The sequence below is a fragment of the Protopterus annectens genome, chromosome 11.part0 (assembly GCF_019279795.1).
Source record: "Protopterus annectens isolate FY-2018-M chromosome 11.part0, PAN1.0, whole genome shotgun sequence".
NCBI classification, from domain to species: Eukaryota; Metazoa; Chordata; order Ceratodontiformes; family Protopteridae; genus Protopterus; species Protopterus annectens.
Window position 1 is genome coordinate 1,424,403,676 of NC_056745.1, and position 21,229 is coordinate 1,424,424,904.

General features: G+C 44.9%; 1 protein-coding gene across 4 annotated transcripts in view; it reads right to left on the bottom strand.

Annotated features, from left to right (window-relative positions):
• ASZ1 (ankyrin repeat, SAM and basic leucine zipper domain containing 1) overlaps positions 1-21,229 on the bottom strand; it is a 1,559,240-nt gene that overhangs the window by 585,422 nt on the left and 952,589 nt on the right. For all 4 annotated transcript variants that reach the window (XM_044088717.1, XM_044088716.1, XM_044088719.1 and 1 more), the window contains one exon: positions 1,859-1,971. In XM_044088717.1, coding sequence (XP_043944652.1) covers positions 1,859-1,971 — 113 coding nt within the window. The remainder of the gene's footprint in view (positions 1-1,858; positions 1,972-21,229) is intronic.

Genomic DNA, 21,229 nt, shown 5'->3' on the forward strand with positions numbered 1-21,229 from the left:
GGCGAGCCTACATTACAGAAAGCTGGAGAGGTGAGTGAGTGGTATGGAGAACAACTGCTGGACACTACAGTCAACCACTATTGGCTGAGTTGAACAGTGAGCTCACGTAATTGTCAAACACTCTCTGGTAAATTGTTTTTCTTTCCAGGAACTGCAGAAGTCAGACCGCCAAGAGCAGTACAAGTATACATGATGTGCTTGAATAAGACATTTCAGATGTTGGTAAGACCGCAGGAACTAGTCAGTTGGAAGTTAAGCTGCCAAACAGTCTGCACAAACAGCGCACTTACACAATAAATGTCCCCAAAACCCTACATTGCATACACACAGCAGATGAAAAAATGGTTAGAAACCCTTTCAGAAGACAATAAACCTGCCAGCAAATAATGGCAGGTAAGTTGTTACAGAGTGAACACAAGCACTACCTCACTTGATTCCTTGCACAAAGTAAGACATTTCCCCTTATAACACTTTAGTTTTAAAGTAAGCATAAGTAGTACATTTTTTTCAAGAAAATATGCCCCTATATTTGCCAAAGCTAAAAAAAAAACGTGGTCCCTGACAATAAAAAAATAAAGCATTCCTTATTTTTACTATTGTAAAGTATTTTTGCTAGTAATACTTATGAACCAGTTTTTTCTCTGTAACACCTACCTTTGTATAATATTTCTTATTTGAATGTATAACACTTGATTTTACTAACCCATTTTTATTGTGGAGCTTTTCTCCCCGGGCCTCTACTGAAAATGGACATGTATCCAGCTAGACTAGCCCGGTCAACACATGTAAAATAAAATAAAATAAAATAAAATAAAATAAAATAAACAAACAAACAAACAAACAAACAAATAAATAAATAAATGTCTTAGTGGGCTAGAAGCAGTAAATTAAAAGTGGAAAATTATGAGTTATGTACTTACCATAACTTGGCATCCGTGTTGTCTATCTTCATTCTTCCTCACTGATGGGTCATGGATCCGATCCTTGGATCTGACTCGGCCGCATTTTTCAGACTTTGGATCCTAGGCTCGAGCTCCTCCCTGTTTCCCTAATGCACTACACCATCTCTAACTTCTCAGATCGTTTGCTGCCTATTGCCTGCTGATTTACAGAGACAGGACAGATAAATAATTAAAACTCAAACCTGGAACTAAAAAGCCTCCTAGATCATCCAATATCCTTCCAGAAATAAGGCAGAGTGATGGCTGGGAGGGAAGGTGAGGAAGAATGAAAATGGACAACACAGATGCCAAGTTATGGTACGTACATAACTCCTAAATCTGATGTTCTTTTCATTCTTCCTCACTGATGGGTTAGATTCCCCAGCTACATAATTCCTGGGAGGCCCTCAAAAGAGGACAAGCCAGAGCACTATCAAGGCAAAGGAAGGTCTGCTTCTGCAGACAATGCCCAGTTTGTAATGCATGAAACGGGTATGATTTATAAAATAAGTGACTGTAGTAGAGATATCATTAAAAGCAGCTCTGGGAGAAAGGTAGATAAGAAAGCCATAGCTTCGGAGAAGGGAGGTACAGGAGCACTTTCAAACCAAAGAAAGGACTGCTTCTGGAGACAATGCCCATATTGTAGTGCGTCACAAAGGTATGAAACATCAATCAAGTGACTTTAGAACAGATATTATTAAAAGAAGTCCTAGAAATCTAGAAGAAAGGTTGATGAGGTTGTCATAGATTTGGTAGAAAGGGTTCTAGGATGATAATGCAATTTTAAACTACTACATTTTACTAATGCTTAAAATACTGGTATGGTTAATGCTGTTTTACCTTCTGCAACAGTGTTCCAACAATTCTACTGTTTAAAAACATATATTTAACATAACTAACTGGAAAAACATCACCTGGTCTCAATATTCATGAATTCAGGCAATTCTCCAAACTTTACATCCTCTACTTGTAGCTCCCGAGCAGCATCCATAATCTTCTTCTGGTCATTCAGATCAGTAATGCCAACCTACAGTGGCACAGAAATTGAAAGTACTGAAACTATACAACTGAAATATTTTTCAGTATCAGTAATATTAAAGCCAGTAAAGCACTGAAACTGCCTAGTATGACATTTTTCATCGTCAGACACTGAAAATTACATTTGCATTTAAAAGCTAGACAGAAGCACCATTTCAAAATCAGAAGCACTTATATGTGAATCAGTCCTTATCCTGATAGATTTGGATTATTATTATTCTGTGGTTTAATTAACGAAATAAGAAATGAATATTGTGTGAATATAACATTACATAAAATTCTTTTTATCACTGAAAATCCTACAAACATTCAATACCAAAACAGCATTCACTGGTTTAAACACCACATTGTTAATCACTGTACTACTGTTTCAAATGTTGTTCTATGTACTTGATGTTGCTCAGTGGCCTGCGAGTAGCTGAAAATGGCCAGTCTAACAAACTCAAAGTAAATAAACAAAAAAAATGGTGATTCTCTTCTTTAAAATTGTAGAAGTCTTACTTCTTAGACATAATTACTTCTACAAAGTCAGCTGGAACATCCAAAGGGATTAAAGAATCTAAACGGGGATATAGGTCATGAGACTCAGCCAGCTGTAGCCCAAACGTTTCCCAGAAAACCCATACTACCTATCTCAATATACTAGAGTCACTCTCACCATTCGACCCAATGCGATATTCAAGGGGAACTCAACTACTCCTCTATACACTGGGAATCCTACACCATTTCTAATGCAAAAGATCAGTGATTCCTAAACTTTTGTTAATACCAGCATCCTGGAACAGTTGCTCCATTCTCCTACCAGGGGTACAAACATCCTTGATCTTGTACTCATGAACATGGGGGGGCTAATATTCCTCACCCAATGTAATATCTTCATTCGTTAGATCTGACCATAAGGCAGTATTTACTTGAAATAAAAAATAAATCTGGGGATCCAGCAAAATCAAAAAAATTTACAAACTATTCCAATGCTACATTTACTAAACACCTTGGCTAAATTCCAAGCACCCCCAAACCCAGTACAAATTATAGAATACACTGAGCTATTTACAAAATCTCTGTACAGCCATATTGATAACTGCATAGAGCAAGCTGTGTCCACTCGTACTAAGAGTGAGACAAACTCAAAAGAAAAGCCACACTGCTGGAATCACAATATCAATCAGTTATTCAGCCCAAGAAAAACAATCTTGGCCAAGTGTAGGAGGAACAAAGCCATTCATACTAAAAGGCCCCAGACCAATCTAAATAGGCAGCTAAGAGGGTTATTTAATACTTCAAAGTCTAAATTTGAAAAAAAAATAGCTTGTCAGGGAAAGGACAACCACACAGCGTTGTTCAACAATGTTCGTAACCTCAGAGGAAATATACAACAATATGAAGAACTTATTCTAAATGGCAGCACCCACACTGAACCAGAGGCCACTGCCAACCTTTTGGCTGACAGGTTCAGCTCAACCCCCCCCCCCATAGTCCAAAGGAAATACCACATAACACAATCCCCCCAACTATTACTAGGGAACAGGTCATCAATACACTTTCCAAGGCCAAGGAGACTGCATCAATGGGCCCTGATAACATCCCAAAATGTTTAATAAATAGCATGAAACATGACTCTCTGGTCCACTTGAATCACTTTTCAAGTGGAGCCTTCAGTCAGGTTTTGTGTCCAAGGAATGGAGAATGGTTAGTCATTCCCCTGTACAATGGAGGTCCAACTACTGATCCAGGTAAAGTACAGTTGTGTAACACTTACCATAAATGTAGATGTTCGAGTGTATTCACTGTTACATTCATCACATTTGGATTATCCCTGCCAGGGTAGCCCTCAGTCGGCCCGAATACCAGAGGCTTAGTATTTCTGCGTCGGTTGCTGTCGCTTCAGGACTGACGTCATGTCGTCAGTAGTATAAAGTAAGGCAGCCGACGCCATTACATCAGTTTTACTTGCCCTAACCTGTCAGGAGTTCCCAAGTGGGAGCCAGGTTATGGTGGAAGAGCCTCACCAGTAGAAAGTAAATACCAAAATGTCCCTTGTAAGGAGAGAGAAAAAAGAAGAGGGGGATGGAGGGAGAGAAACCAGGACTGCAACAGTGAATACACTCGAACATCTACATTTATGGTAAGTGTACACAACTGTACTATGTTCTTCGTGTTTCACTGGAGTAGTCATCACATTTGGGTTTATTCTCAAAGCTGAGGAAAAGGGTGGAGGCAGTCAAGGAGACTAGGGGCTGGCTAGGATGCCCTGCAAGACTGCAGAGGCAAACCCTGGATTTGGAGAAGATAGGCAGGTGGTAATGTTTGATGTGAACAGAAGCCCAGGTGGCAGCCTCCAGGATGTCCCTGGTGGGGATTCCTCTGAGGAAAGCTGCAGAGCTGGAGGCTGCTCTGGTGGAGTGAGTCCTGACCCCCTTGGAGGGAGGCTTTCTGTGTTGCTTATAGTAGAAATGGATGCAATGTGCTATCAATTTGGAAACTGTTTGGAGATGGCTTTGCCCTCTGCCCCTGTAGCACAGCTAACCAGCAATTGATCAGACTTTCTGAAGGATTTAGTCCTGTCTAGATAGAATCTGAGCTGTCTATGCACATCTAGAGAGTGCAGGATCCTTTCCCCCTTGTTCTGTGGGTTAGGGAAAAAGGTGGGCAAATGAATGGACTGGTTGAGAGCCACACTGGACACCACTTTTGGCATGAAGGATGAGTTAGTCCAGAGGGAATCCCTGTCAGCATGGATGATGATGAAGAGTTCCACAGCCATAAGTGCTTGTAGCTCGGAGACCCTCTTGGCTGAAGTGATGGCCAGAAGGAAAGCTGTCTTCCAGAAGGGAAATGTTAGCTCTGCTGAAGATGCTGGTTCAAAGGGGGCAGGGTGAGCTTTTCCAACACAAGTTAAGGTCCCAAGCTGGGGTTGATGCTCTTCTGGATGGCCTCAAGTTGCTAGCCCTCTTACGAATTGTTTGATCAGAGGGTGTGAGAAAAGGGGCTGCTCAGTGGGGAATGAGCAGAGATAGCAGATGCATGAATTTTAATAGAAGAAAAAGAGAGACCTCTGTGTAGCAGGTCAGCTAAGTAATTCAGGATGAGAGGGAGGGAGGACTGCCGTATCGGCTCCCTTAGCCTGAATCCAGGTGCAGAACCTTTTCCATTTGTCAGCATAAGACTTTCTAGTGCTAGGGCATCTGGCCTCACATATAACATCTAGAACCCGTTTACTGAGGTTGGCAGATTGGTGGTTAGGGAATAAGCCAAGCTGCCAAATTGAGGGTCTGCAATTGGGGATGCATGAATTCTCCTTCCCTCTGGGACAGGATGGTTGGGGTCTGAGTGAGATGCCATGGTGGCAGTGAGGACAGGCTGCGCAGCAGTGGGTACCAGTGCTGGCGAGGCCAGTCTGGAGCAATAAGAACTGTCCTTGGTTTTTCCTCCTTTATTTTGAGCAGTACCCTGGAGATGAGAGGTAGTGGAGGAAAGGCATAGACCGATAGATTGACTCAGGGAAAGGACAGGGCATTCACTTTCCAAGCCATGCAGTGATGCTCCCTGGTGCAGAACTTGCTGAGCTGATGGTTGGTGTGGGAGGCAAAGAGGTCGACCTTTGGGGTGCCCCATTTCTGAGTTATTAGGGTGAAGGTTCTTTTGTCTAGCTGCCATTCATGTGGGTCCAGAAGAATTCTGCTCAAGTGGTCTGCCAGAGAGTTTAGAGAACCTGGCAGGAATTGTGCTACCAGGTGGAGTTGCATGGCAGAGGCTGTGGGCCAAAGGGTCATGGCCAGCCTGCATAGAGGGTAGGAGTGAGCCCCTCCCTGCTTGTTGATATACCACATCACAGTGGTGTTGTCTGTTTTGATCAGGACAGCCACTGAGGAGAGAAGGGCTTGAAAGCTGTCAAGGCGTGCTGGACAGCTATCATCTCTTTTTGGTTGATGTGCAGATGGATTTGCTGTGGGCTCCATTGGCCCTGTATGTACCTGACATCCAGGTGTGCACCCCAGGCATAGTCTAATGAGTCTGTGGTGAGGGTCTGGGTGGTGGGGGGTGGTGAGAAAGGTAGCCTCTTGTTGTGGGAGCATGCTGCTGCACAACAAAAAAAAACTTTTCTGAGGCAAGATATCATGGATATAAGGGTCTCCAGGTCTTGAGAGTGTTGACACCAAAGGCTTTTTAGGTACCACTGAAGTTTCCTCATATGCAGTCTGGCATATGGAATGAGTAGAATGCAAGATGCCATGAATCCCACAGCTTGCAGGATTTTCTTTGCAAATAACTGGGGTCTGGTGGCTAGTTGAGAGAAGTAGGCAGTCAGGTAAGTTTGCTTTTCTGGTGTAAGGAATGCCATCTGGGATGCTGTGTCCAGGCTTGCTCCCAGGAATATAATCCTTTGGGTGGGTACTTGTTTAGATTTCTTTTCATTGATTGTGTACCCTAGGGGGGTTAGTAGGAACTTTACAAAGGCCAGGTGCTTGACCAGCTTTTCCTGGCTGTCTGCCTGAATTAGGCAGTCGTCTAAGTATGGGTAAATCTGGATATTCCTTTGTCTGCAAAAGGCAATGGCCGAAGCCAGACATTTTGTGAAAACTCTGGGAGCAGTAGATAAGCCAAAGGGAAGTGCAGAGAACTGAAACAGCAGAGATCCTTCCCTGAAATGTAGATATTTCCTGCATGATTCCCTGATAGGGATGTGGAGGTAGGCCTCTTTTAGGTCTAGTGTGGCTAGCCAAGCATCCTTGGAGAGCATGGGTAGCAGCTGCTGGAGGGTGAGCATTTTGAATTTTGGTATCAACAGGAAGGTGTTTAGAATGGATAGATCGAGGATGGGGCGCAAGGTGCTCTCTTTTATGGGTACTAGAAAAAGTCTGGAGTAGAAACCTTGGCCTTTCTGTTCTCTAGGAATGGGCTCTATAGCCCTCATAGAGAGCAGGGAAAGGACTTGCTTTTGTGCCTCTGCCCACTGGTTTGGAGGTAGATCTGGGAACCCTTTTGGAGTTGAAAGGGTGTGGAAAGAAAATTTGTATCCCTGGGACACTATGTTGAGGACCCAACGGTCGTTGGTAATGGTGGCCCAGGTGCTTGCATGAAAGGAGAGTTTTCCTCCTAGGGGTAAGTGAAGGTGGGCAGAGGGAGGGGGTAGGGGAGGAGAGTCATTGTGAGTTCTTACCCTGAGGGGGTGGCCTAGAACTCCCGGTTTTTGAAGTGGAGGAAGTCCACTGCTTATATCTCTGCATTCCCTTTGGCTGCTGTCTGGGGAGGGGGGCTGCTTCCACAGGTTCTGGGCTGAACTGACCTGGTGGGAGCAGGAAAGGACCAGTGCTTGGAGGGGCAATGCCTGCTGAACCTGGGTGGCTGCACCTGTAAGAAATCCTTAACTGTTTGCATAGATTTTGCTTTTTCTTCCATCTTTTTTAAGACCTCTTCTGCCTTAGTGCCAGATAAATTATCTTTGTGCAAGGGTGCATCCAACAATTTAGATTTAACATGGTCTGGCAAGGACTAGTTCCTTAAGCCATGCATGCCTTCCAAGGACAGAACCGGTGACCGGTGCCCTGCAAGAAGTTTCTACGGCATCAAAACCACAGTGCAAGGTATATTTAGTTACCTGACTTGCAGAATGCATTAACTCTTTAGATTCTGCACAAGCAGGAAAGGAAGAAATTTTTTGTTTGAGGAGTTCAGGGTTATGTTGCTGAAATTTAAGCATATGGAACTGACAATTTACTGCTCTGATAACAAGAGTAGCAGAGGTGTATACTTTTTTACCCCATCTGTCTAGTGCTCGGGAATCCCTATCTGAAGGGGGGATTCTTAGCAGAGGTTGTTTGAATTCCTTTAGGACGGTGAGAAATTACCTCAGGGTCAGCAGTAGGATTTTTAAAAAGAAATTTGTGCGAGTCAGGGACTCTGTAATACCTGTCTGGTTTTCTGGGTGCAGTAGGGAGGGTGCTAGGAGTCAAACTGGATTCCAGGAAAACATCCTCCACAATATTAAGGACTGGGAGAATGGCCAGGGGTCTGTGCTGTGGAAGATCTAAGAATTCTTGGAGTCTCTTTTTAGACTGAGGGTAGTCCTGACATTCCCATTTGAAATGCTCCCTTAAGGTATGAAGGGTCTCCCCAAAGGAAAAGTCCTCTGGGGAGAGGCTAAAGGAATGGAATCCTCTGCATCAGAATCCTCATAAGCAGAAAGGGTTGTATGTCTTCATATTCAGATGCATGAGAGTCATCAGATTCCTGTTCAGACAAAACTACTGGGGACAGATCTCTTTCTTTTGGAAGGGGTAGCATGGCTTCCCCTGATCAGCATGAAAAGGTCTTCTGCCATTTTAAGTATTTGAGACTGAGGGCAAGGAAGCAGGTGCCTGAGATTGGGTCGTCAGTTTCTTGGAGGTGGTTCGTACCCTGGGCCTTAAAAACTCGGTAGTTTTTGAAAGAACGGTAGACGCGCAAGAAGTTGGTTTGTGTCGAGAATCAGTAGTGCAAAGGACTTCCTCGGAAGCTGGTGCCTGCTCAGTGGCTCCGGACTCATCGAAAGGAAAGACAACCACAGAATCCTTAGTCGAAGAAAGGTTTGGCAGCATACTGGACTCCAAAAGGGTCTCGGTAGCAGCCTGCGAATCCACAGAAGCAAGATCAGGGGCTGCTGAAAGCGTCGGAGGACCAGAGAACTGACGACTAGTTTACAGAAGCATAGTCAGTAGGTTTGGACTTGTGCTGTCTGTCTCTGTCTTTATCTTTATGGTTTTCGGAAGATCTGCTCTCGGATGGCTTACCAAAGCCATAATGGAATTTGAGGACTGTAAGCGAAAATATCTAGCTATAATAAGGGCCCGACAATGTATAGTTCTGGCGTTGAACAAAACACAAAAGCGTCAGCGGGGGACATCGTGTCTGGACCTGAAACTCAGGTAGCAGCCGACCGGCACTCGTGCAAACTGCTTCTGCTTCAGGCTCCGCGGCAAGAAAGACTGATGTAATGGCATCGGCTGCCTTACTTTATACTACTGATGACCTGACATCAGTCCTGAAGCAATAGCAACAGACAAAGAAATATTAACCCTCTGGTATTCGGGCCGGCCGAGGGCTACCCTGGCAGGGATAACCCAAATGTGATGACTGCACCAGTGAAACACGAAGAACATCTACAGACCCATAGGTCTTACCAGCCTAATATGTAAGGCCATAGAAAGAATCATCCTGCACATGATAAATGAGGACATAGGTAACCAACAAACATTGGACCAGTCACAGTTCGGCTTTGTTAAAGGAAGGTCATGCCTATTAAATTTGGTGGACTTTTCTGAGAGGGTCATCAAAGCACTGGATTAAGGTAAGACTGTGCACACAGCTTACTTCGACCTGGCAAATGCTTTTGATATATCATACCACTCTGGCATTACAGACAAGCTCACTAAATTAGGTATAAACCCTTTTATCACCCACTGGATAACCAACTGACTCACTGATAGTACCCATAGGGTCAAAATAGGTGAGAAAATGTCCACTAAGAGGCCAGTCACTAGTGGAGTCCCCCAAGGCTCAATACTGGGCCTGCTCCTTTTTGACATCCACTTCTCTGAAATGGAAGCAAATGCTGAAGGCTAGGTTTGTAAATGATTGCAAGCTAGGAGTTATCATAGACTCCCCAGCAGACACTAGCATTCTTCAAGAATGTCCATCTCTGACTAACAAATGGAGCCAATGCTATGGTCTTAAACTCAATGGTAAGAAATGCATAACTGCACCCTATGGGAAGTCAACCATCCCCGCTAATTACTGTGCTGATAATACACCCCTAAAAGTTGACCCAGTGGTCAGGGATCTGGGCACACTTTTCAATCTGGAATAACCAAAAATCTGGACAAAGGCCCATGAAAAGTAGGTACAACTGGCCCAAAATCTGGACACTGATTAACATAACATTTGCATGCATAATTATGTAGCCCCACCCACTCAAATGGAATTGTGGTACACCAACATTCAAAACGCATACTGAAGAACAGACAAAATATTAAACACAAAACATAACCAGAACAAAAGTGTTTTATTTATATTAACATCTGAACTTGTATCAAACTATGAACCTGAATAAAACTGAAATGCAATTTTCTTTTATAAAAATAAAATTAACTGCTACACTAACATTAAATATCACCACTCAATGTAACAAAACATTCACAGATTATCCAGCATCCATCTGCCTGTCCAGCACTAAAAAAAACTTTTACACAACTATGCCCCGGCTGGTGAATGCAATCTTCTGCACTAAATATATTCTAGAACTAATAATATATATATTTAATTATCACATATATTTTACCCTATATTATCCACTGCATTACAATTATCAAGGATGTTATCATCTATACATAACAGACTGTTATTGCTTCATTGACTACTGATATTACTATCATTTCTATGTGCTTGTTTCATGTTTACATTATATTTCAGTGGTCACAGATTTGCAATGCATTACCAAGCTGGAAGTAGGAGACAGAATGAAATACAGACATCAGGGAGGCAGTACATGGAAGGGAAGGCCTACACATTTAATCAGCGTCCTACAATTTCCTAAAACACTGAGCAGATAAAGCATTTATCAAACTAGTATAAAGGTGGGGGAGATTACAAATAGGAACAAACTTGATAATCTGTATTAAACTAGATACATGTAATTTTTGAGATCAGCCATTCTGAAAATTTGAAACTTCAACAAATGAAATAAACACCTGACAACTTCCTGTACCAACTGAGGATGGGGTTCGGAAAAATTACTTCAGTTATTCATGACTTTGTGAATGTATAAAGGCCCCCAACTGCATTCAGGGGAATTAAATATGTTAGCCTTTTTATTTGTAGGCAAACCATCAGATTCAGGTAACAACACTACAACAGTACTAGCTTAAAACATTATGAAGAGCACTAACCATATTTATCATTACAAAAGAATGAGGAGTCTTTTGGATGTCTGAATACACAGAAAGTATGGAAGTGGGAGCGCGGGAATACCTAGCTTTATATGATCACAAGAATGGTTTATATGTAGCTAGGTGGAGGATTTGAGGAATTATCAAGCAGGATGGGAGAAAGCTTGCAAGTGCAGTAAAGTTGAGCAAATGGGTAAGTTAATCCATTGAAGAACTTAAAAGACTAAGACCATCCACACAGCAGATGAAAGATGGCAGACAAAATAAGGTCAATAAGGTATTAAAACATCAGCTGTAAAAAGTAGGACCGCTTCCATGACAGAAAAAGGACCAAGTAGAGTTACTTGCAGAAAACAGTAAGTTATATACTCACCATAACATTAGATGTATGCAGTCCATCTCGCCTCACATTCTTCACCTGTGGGTTCGGAGCCGTATATCGTCTCCGACTCAGCCTATTTACTAGCTCGAAAGTCTTTGATTGGCTGGGCTAAGATGGTATTCCACAATACACTGCTCCACATCCCCATATCTAGTTTGCTGCCAACAGAAGTACAGGATGCCTCACCCAAACACACACACATCCTCATCAAAGAGGTCCAACAAATTAACCAAAGGGACTCAGGAATACAAGAAGGACATGGTGATCCTCCAAATCCTCCAGGCCTGGGGGACGGTGGGGGGGGGGGGGTAATGAAGAATGAGAGGCGAGATGGACTACATACATCTAACGTTATGGTGAGTACATAACTTACTGATGTCATGTAGTCCTATCTCGCCTACATTCTTCACCTGTGGGACAGCGTCCCTAGCACCTACTTCCTGGGTGGCTCAATGGAAAATACTCCTGAGCACTGTGGAGCCAAAAGATGATCTGCCCCTGGACACCACATCCAATTTGCAATGGGAGCATGTGAGGAGAAGCCCACGTTGCAGCTGCACATATATCATCCATCGATAGCCTAGCCTGAAAGGCTGTGGAAGTGGAAACAGCTCTTGTAGAATGTGCTCTGACTGGAAAGGGCAGACTCTTTCCCCCTGCCTGATAAATGAGACGCAACCAGCTATCCACCTAGAGATGGTGACCTTGGAAACCACAGACCCCAAGCGATTCTCTGAAAACGAAACGAAGAGCTGTTCTGACTTCCTCCAATCTTTTGTCCTATGTAGATAAAAGCGTAGTTGTCTATGAACATTCGACAGATGAAACTGGTACTTTGCCTTGTTGGAAAAATTGGGGAAGAAGACCGGCAGTTCAATGGACTGATTAATATTAGATAAGGAAGCCACCTTGGGAAGAAAGGATGGGATTGGTCTCAGAGAGACTCTATCTTTATGGAATATTAAATATTGGGGCTTGATGGATAGGGCCTGGATTTCTGAGACTCGTCTAGCTGAGGTGATAGCTATCAAAAAGGCAGACTTCCAAGTAAGAAATTTTTAGTCGCAGGAGGCCGCAGGTTTGAAGGGTGTGAGAGTGAGAGCCTGCAGAACGAAATTGAGGTCCCAGGGCATAACTGGTTCAGATATAGGAGGACGAAGCAGAAGAGTGCCTTTTAAGAATGCTTTACACAGCTTGTGTGCCATTAAGCTAGGTTTGTAAGCTACATGAAAATTTGAAATAGCCGCCAGCTGAACTTTGATGGTGGCTGAGGCAGACCCTTGATAGAACAAAGCAGATAGAAATTCCAAAACCGAATTGATGGGGGCTGTGTAGGGGTCAATACCTTTGGACTGGGCCCAAATCGAGAACCTTTTCCACTTACTAGAGTAGATCCTTCCTAGTGGACGGTTTATGGAAGGACGGAAGAATATGGACCACGTCTGGAGAAAAATCATGACATCTGACTACGGATGGAAGTGGAGTAGCCAGGGGTGGGACTGTCCTGACATATGTGTCAGCAAGTCCGGACGTGGGTCCAGAGTCCAAGGAGTATCCACAATGTAAAGTTGAAGGAAGGGGAACCATACTTGACGAGGCCAGTGTGGCGTGATCAGAATCAACCTGCTTCCCAAGGATAGCGCTTTCTGAATTACCCTGGAGATAAGGGGAAATGGAGGGAAAGCATAAAGTAGACCCGAGGGCCAATTGTGCGCAAGAGCGTCCCTTGGAGACTCCCCTAGTGGGGGGATCAGCGAGAAGTAGCTGCTGCATTTCACATTGAGGGGACTGGCAAACAGATCGCAGCAAGGCTGACCCCATCTGCTGAATATGCTTTCCTCCACCCGGCGGTTCAGGGACCACTCGTAGGGCATGAGGATCGCCCTGCTTAGCTTGTCTGCGATCACATTGGTTTTCCCCGGGATGTGCGTTGCCACCAAGGACCATTGGAAAGCTATCTCCCAATTCCACACTCTCATGGCCTCCCTGCACAGGGGGCAAGATCGGGTTCCTCCTTGTTTGTTGAGATAACACACTACTGACATGTTGTCTGAGTGTATTGCAATAGTCCCTAGAGGGAGGACATCCTGAAGTGCCTGCAACGCAAAAAACACTGCCCTCATCTCTAGGACAGTTATGTGCAAGTCTATCTCGTGCTCCTGCCACGTGCCTTGGACCACCCTGCCAAGATAATGCCCCCTCCCCCCCTATCTGGGAGGTGTCCGTGGTCACTGTGGCTACCGGGTCGGTTGGTACAAACGGTTTTCCTACATTTAAGTTGTTGGTGCATAGCCACCAACTGAGGTCCTGCTTGCATCTGCCTGTGATTAAGATTGGATGGGATAGTGGTAGTCTTTGAAAGGACCACTGGGCGAATAGGAACCATTGCAGAATTCTCATATGAAACCTCACTAACGGGACCATCATGATAGTAGACGCCATTGTCCCCAGTAAATGAAGAACTAGCCTTGCCTTCACGTGTCCCAGAGGCATCATCATACGAACCTGTTGTTGTAACCCTGTGATCCTCTCCAGTGGTAGGAATACCCTCAATCGAATAGTGTCCAACTCTGCTCCTATAAATAAGACACGCTGTGAGAGTAGCAAGGCAGATTTTTTTCAGTTTATTGTAATACCTAACTGGTGACATTGATTGATGGTAGTATCTCTGTTTGGACAAAGTAGATGCTTGGTGGGGGCGGAAAGGAGCCAGTCGTCCAGGTATGGAAACACCTGGAATCCGTGACATCTCAAGTCAGCCGTCACCACCGCCATGCACTTGGTGAACACTCTGGAGGCTGTGGTGAGACCAAAGGGCAGGGCTCGAAACCGGAAATGCCTGGCTCCCAGCCGGAAGCGTAGGTGACATCTGGATGCTCTGTCCATTTTGATGTGGTAGTAAGCATCCTTCAGGTCGATGGAGCACATCCATACTTCTTTTCCCAACAATGGGAGAATCGATTGTAGCGTGACCATCTGGAAACTGGACTTGCGTACGTAATGATCTAGTTAGCTGAGATCCAAAATGGGTTTCAGGTCCCCCGTTCTTTTCGGCACCAAAAAGAATCTTGAGTAAGTCCCTAATCCGGTCTGGTCTGGGGGGACTGGTTGGATGACTTCTTTTTCCAGCAGCTTGAGAAACCTCTGATGCTGCTTGATCCCTTTGACTGGTTGGAACGTCTGGGATCCTTTTGATGGGAGGGGGTGTGGAGTAGAATGGGATGGTGTAACCTCCGGTGATTATCCCTAATACCCATCGGCCCTGGGTGATGCTGACCCAGGCTTCCGGATACTGGGAAAGTCGACCCCCGACTGGCTCCGGAGAAGCACAGTCGGGCACACCCTCAGGAATGAGAGTATGGGGAACCACGAAAGGAATCGCGGTCCCCAGAATTGCGGGGGTCCCCTCTGCCTCTGGGGTGACATCTCCTTGAATACGACCACCCTCCCCTGCCTCGGGAGGGGGTCTCACGTTGTGCGGCAGGAAAAGGCCTTTGTGATTTCTTGAACCACATCTTTCCCCCTCGCTGAGCCTTGGGATAAGGTCTCAACGGGAGGGAAAAATGGACCCCTATGGCAGACAAGGTCTTTCCCTCTTGCTCGCACCTGGTGAGGGTGTCTTTCACTTTGGTCCCGAACAAGGAGGAACCATCAAAGGGGGCATCAGTGAAGGAAGACAAAGGCCTCCACAAAGTGACACAGGTGTAGCCAGGCTTGCCTCCTGAGGGCCAACCCTGAGCTAGCCGCCCTACTCGCTCCCTCGGCTGCGTACGAAATAAGTCGCATGGACGGGTTAGCGATGGAGTTGAGGGTAGAGAGCTGAGCGTTGACAGTCTGGGCCACCGCCTCAGGTACGTTACTCACTAGAGTATCTCCTAACTCCTTAAGTTGATCTCTCTGGAGCCACGTGAAATGAGACAAATAATTCAGCGACCGCAAGCTAAAGGTAGCCGAAGACAGGGTACGCTTCCCATACTGGTCCATAGTCCTAGACTCCTTGTTAGGAGGATGGACCAAAGAGGAAGACTCGGCAACTTCTTTCTGGGTGGCTGCTGCCACCACCATAGCATCTACCGGAACTCCCTTTGTTAAAAATTCTCTTCCTTAGGGAGCGGACAAAAATTTGTTGGGGCGTTGAGGAACAGGCTCCACCGAGTCAGGACTCTCCCACACCCTTCGACAAATAAGGTCAAGAAGCTCGTCGAAGGGTGGAGACACCCAGGAGGCGGAGGGCTGAGCACCAAAAGCCTTAAGGAATACTGACTCCTCCTCGGAGGGGGTTTTGGAGGGCCAGTCTCCTTCTTTGCTTCAGGATCTCCAGTATATTGGAGAACGAAACATCCTTAGAGGAAGACTTGGGGGGACCCCTCAGATTCCTCGAGGTCAGTATCGGAAGTGAGGGACTCGTCCTGGGAGTCTATGTGCTTCCTCTTGCACATTTTCTTTCTGGGGGGTTCCTCAGGTATGGGCTCTGAAGGCCCCTCAGAAAGAAGAGGACCGCTCGTGGGGGTATCCTTAGGCCCTGGCGCTCTGCTATCCAAAGATAGGTGGGTGTCAGAAGCTCTTGCCGGTGTTGTGGGGGAAGGCAGAACCAACCCGAGAGAAGTAGCTGACCTAGCCAGTGTGCTCCGCATAGCCTCGAAGGCGGGACCTCCCGAATTGGAGGACAGACCTCCCCCCAAGGCCATGACCGGGACTGGAGTCCCCGCAGCTGAGGCACCGAGAGGGAAGCTCGGAAATGAAGGGTGTTCCGAGGCATCCCCTCGGGCCCTACCAAGGAGACCAGAGTCTCGAACCCTGTGGACGGAGCAGACAAGGTCGAAGCCGACGTGGGCACTGATAAACCCCGCTGGGGGATCGGAGCCGATGCAGGAACATCTCTCGGAGCGGAGCTTACCGGCTCCGACGAGAAGGATGTGCTCGGAGGAGGAATAGCAGAAATAACCTCTGGAGCCGACTGGGTAGGAGACGAGAAAAGTTTGGCCAACACCTGCGACTGTAGGAGCCTCTGCACCACCCTATCTACATCCAAATCGGAAAGCCTGGAAGACTTGAAGGAGATGGATGGAGACCTAGACCTCCTATTTGGAGAACACTGCCTCAAACCTGGCGACCGGCTCCGAAATGGTTCCAGTACAATCGGAGAAGAAGCCGACTCACTAGACACAACTATCTCCTGCGGCCCCGATAATGGTGGAGCCGAGGAAGCAGACTCAATAATTGTGATTTTGGAAGGTGGCTCTGAAGCAACAGATGGAGCCGGAGACCTTTTCTTGGATTTCGAGGATTTAGACTTCGACTTGGAGCTGGGAGCCGAACCTAAATCCTCCTCAAAAGACGGTTTAAGCAGTCCCTTTAGGATTCATTTGTTTTTCCTCTCTTGGAGCACCCGAGGACTAAAGGCGTGGCAGAAACTGCACGACTCCTGAAGGTGGATGGCTCCAAGACAGAAAACACAGACCGAGTGTCCATCTGTGATGGACATCTTATAAGAACACTTCGTACACTTTTTCAAGCCCGAGGGCTTATGCTCTTTCTGCTCCTTACACATTCTAAAGCCACAACTGTAGCAGCCGCTACTGACAAAGGGCGGGAAACCGCTCACACAGAAACTGCAATCCACACAAGCACAACAAACAAAGCAGGCACAGGGGAGAACCTCTAACTAAATGGTTCTCCTCTTAACAAATGACAACACACCAAATGACAGTCATACAAACACCACAACAGAGGACTAGGTTCTCTAACTGAAACGGGCCTAGCAAGAGGGAAATTAGGGATACCACAACACAGAAAAAACACTCACAACTCACAAGATACTAACTCAGCAACAGTAGCTAACAAAAAGCTCTATTAGGCTAATAATCAGCAAAATTTTCACAGGAAAAAAGGTTTTATCAATACTTAGCCACAGCCAAGTCGAGACAACGTCCGAGCTCTACAAGTGGCAAACGAGATCTGGGGATGTGGAGCAGTGTATTGTGGGATACCATCTTAGCCCAGCCAATCAACGACTTTCGAGCTAGTAAATAGGCAGAGTCGGAGCCGATATTCGGCTCCGAACCCACAGGTGAAGAATGTAGGCGAGATAGGACTACATGACATCTGCCGTTTCCACAAGGACCTACTATTCGTAACTTAGATCCAAGCAAAAAATATCACGATCCTGTTTCTCTGTGATCTTACCACATTTCCACCTAGATACCTCCTAGCCAGAAATCCTCATTTCCATAGAACGCACCATGGCCATGCTCTTCAATTACTTATCACCAAGAGTTTAACCGAACAACAATAAATAAGAAGTTGACAAGTAATGCATAATCTGCTGCTATACTATGGATGTCACGATTGCAAGTATATAACAGCCATGCAGTTTTGCACCAAGGTGAGAAGTAATGAAAGTACAGCACAGCATAGATAATTCAACAGTTATTAAAACTGAGTGCTCGCTAAGTTTTGACTAAAAATGTAAGAGGACTTTTGCTTTACAATTTGTCAAACATGCTGTGTTAATGAGTGAGAGTCTGCTGAGCTTGCCACTTCACATCAGCGGTCACTGTATAATTTAACGATTTTGGTTACAGTAATTATTGGTACGAGTTCATTAGGGACATGATTCCGCTTTGGTAAAGGTTACTGTTTTTGTTACTTTAAATTATCAGAATACAGGATAGACAGGATGGGGAAGTGCACATAATGAAATGACACAAGATGTATTTTTGTTTCCGCCCTCTTGAGATCATGCTAATCCAGGAAGTAAGCATGAATTCTGTCTCTCTTAAGTAATGAAAATATGAAAAATAAATTTGTTTTCAGCATTTTCTCCACAAGTTACAGCACAAATACCATGTACACCCTTGGTTGTGATGCATTCTGAAACCTGGGCATGCACCATTTGAATATCGGTCTTCCTGTTAATTGAATGCTTTACTTTTTCGCATGCCCATACCCCAGCATTTCATTTCATTTTGAAAAAGAAAATGCTCAAATGATTTACTGTTGTAGCTTGTGCATGACTTTTCATCTGTTGTGCCTTTTATCTTTCATTCCAGTCATCACTGGGCGGGCTGCGGCTGTAAACAACCAAACTTTTTTTTTTTTTTAGTTTTTTCAAAACTCCTGAGAGTCTCCAAGTCTAACAGGCAGTCAGGCACTGTCTCACGAAGCTCATGCATGCCCTGGTGATGCTTGATGATGTTGGCTGTAACTTAAAACTGCAAAAACAAAAAAACAAACAGAATATCTGGAATTGAAGGAGTCACTCGGGAATTCGTGGCACTCCATTATTTTCCCCTCAAAACCGGTAAATTCTGAGTAATTCGGTAAGGTTGAGAGGCATGGATCTGACTATGCATGTAGACGGCAGCCTTACCTTTGACCACCATGTGGCCACAGAGGTGAGGAAATCCTTTTATGTTGTACAACTTATAAGTAAGGGCATGGCATCTAGTACCAAAGAGGTCATTATCCCACTGTACTCTGCCCTTATGAGACCAATCATAGAGCACAATGCTCACTTTTGTATGGACCTGACCAAGCATATGCAGCAACTAGAGCAACCTCAAAGGTTCCTTACACGGTGTCACAAACCTGCCTTATGCAGAGCACGTTAAAGTCCCTTCCCTCTACTCAGTTTCCTACAGATTGCTGAAGGGTGATCTATGCCTGGTTTACAAAGCATCTGTAAACCCCAAACTTATGAATCGCCTACATATTCATAGGCCAAACAGTACCAGAAATACAAGGTCCAGGGACCTGAATTTTGTCTAGGACTTAAACAGAACATACTGGACAGAGAGATACATGTCCCAGACACTGCCCATCGTATGGAAGAGGGTTCCTATCCATGTGAAGCTGAATTTACCTATTACCCAGTTTAAGCACAACCTACACAGGTGGATGGGAAACAGGAAATTTACACCAAGCCTGGACAGAAATAGCTTGTAAATGCCTGGCCCTCAATGTCCTACTTGGATACAGGACATCATTATTCCTTCGGGAAAACTTGGCTAGGTTTAGCCCCCCCCCGGGTCATTAGCCTAGTAACAGTATATGAAACAATTATCTATAAAAAACAAGTGAAGCTTCTCTGGCTGGTACTGAGATATTTTCCTGCAAAGGCATCTCAGAACTTCAGTCCTCACCTTTCTCTGATACCATGGGATGATGATGATGATGATTATTCACGTTTCTCCTGAGAACTTTGCAGTAAGAAACAGGATCAAAAGGTATGTAAGAAATACAATCAGGAGCCTTTCTGCCTCAAGAGAGAAAACACGTCTACAATCATCTGGCCCCTGCCCTGCTGAAAGTACAGTTGCTTTAAGTCCTACTTACATGCAACAGTTGATGTTCAAATTCATCAATGCCCCAGCAGCACTTTAGGGTTATCTGCCAAGGTAAGCCAGCACTGATCAGATTTTAGAAGCTCAGACTCCCCTCCCTCTCTCTTCCTGTGACAGCTGATTGGTTGAACACATCCTGAGAGGGAAGCATACAGCTGCCACAGGAGTGAGTGTTCAGGCTTTTAAGCTGCCGTCTTCCAGGGCTGTCTGTAAAAGTCCTGGAGCACAGCAGATCACAGTTTCTCTAGCTGACTGTTCTGAAAACAGGCAAACAGATTAACCTGAGGTGTTCCCCACAGTTGGATCAATTCTTAGAAAACACAAGGTTGAAGTTTCCATTTGTGACAGTCTGCCCTAGTCTTGCTGAACCTGTCCATGATCGGGTTTGGTTCTGACAGAAGCAAACTAAGCTGAGTTGCTATCCCACAGGCTATCAGCCATTCTGAAAAGAGACCAGGATCAGATACCCCCCCTTGTTTATGTACTACATCACAGCTGTGTTTTCGGTGAGCACTTGATGTCCTGGAGACTGGAGATAATTTAAAACTTTCAAAACACTGATCACTACCAACATCCATAACTGACATTTGTGTGCTTCTGTCTGAAGGGTTTCACAGGGGTTGCACTTATTACCTCCTTGGAAACTGCACTCCATGCCAAGTCTGATGTCTCTGCAGTTACAGACTATATGAAGGTTGGAAGGGAGTGGGAAACCTGAGTTGCAAGAGGTCAGGTCAATACACAAAAAAATCTTCCTTTTTACAAAGTGCAGAACTGTGAACTGAAAGAACAAAAGGTAAAGCAGATTAATTTAGACTGATCTGAGGTACCACTGTATTTTCTTTGTGTGGGGTATGGCTAGAGGAAGCATGAGAATCATAGATATCATGTATCCCAAAATCCTGAGAAATTCCCTTGCAGTTCCATGGCTTTAACTAGAAACAACTGCTGAAACACTTCTACTTTGTCTGGAGGAAGAAAGGCTCTTCCCATGGCAGCATCTAACAGAAATCACAGGAATACAGTTCTGTGGGAAAGGAGGGCAGAAGATTTCTGAAGGTTGACTTGAAAATCCAGACTAAGCAGAAAATTCTGGACAGCAAGGTTTGCAAGAATAAGACAATTATCAAAATATAGAAAGATGCTTGCAATATGCATTGACTGGAGAAAGACACATTGACTGGCACTGTGGAATTTGCAAAGGGCAAAACAGAGAACTGATCATGTAAACTAGACAACACACCTTAAAAATACCTGCAATGCTCACCAATGACAATGTGATGATAGGTGCCCTGTAAATCTAGCTTTACTATAAAAGGCTGGGGGGGGGGGTAGAGAAAGAACAGATAAAAGTGGCAATATTTTTAATTTCATAATCTTGACAAAAGATTTAGCAAGGAAAGGTCCAGTACAGGCCTCCTGGAGCTTTCCCTTTTTGATACCAGAAAAATTCTTGAATAAAGGCCTTTGCCAAAGTGGTACAGAGGTACAATTTCTCTAACTCCCAAGGTCAGCAACTGGGAGGAAAGAGAGAAACTTGGCTCGCTGGGCAAGGAGGAATCCCCTGGAAAGCAGGGGGGATTCCCACTGCTAAAT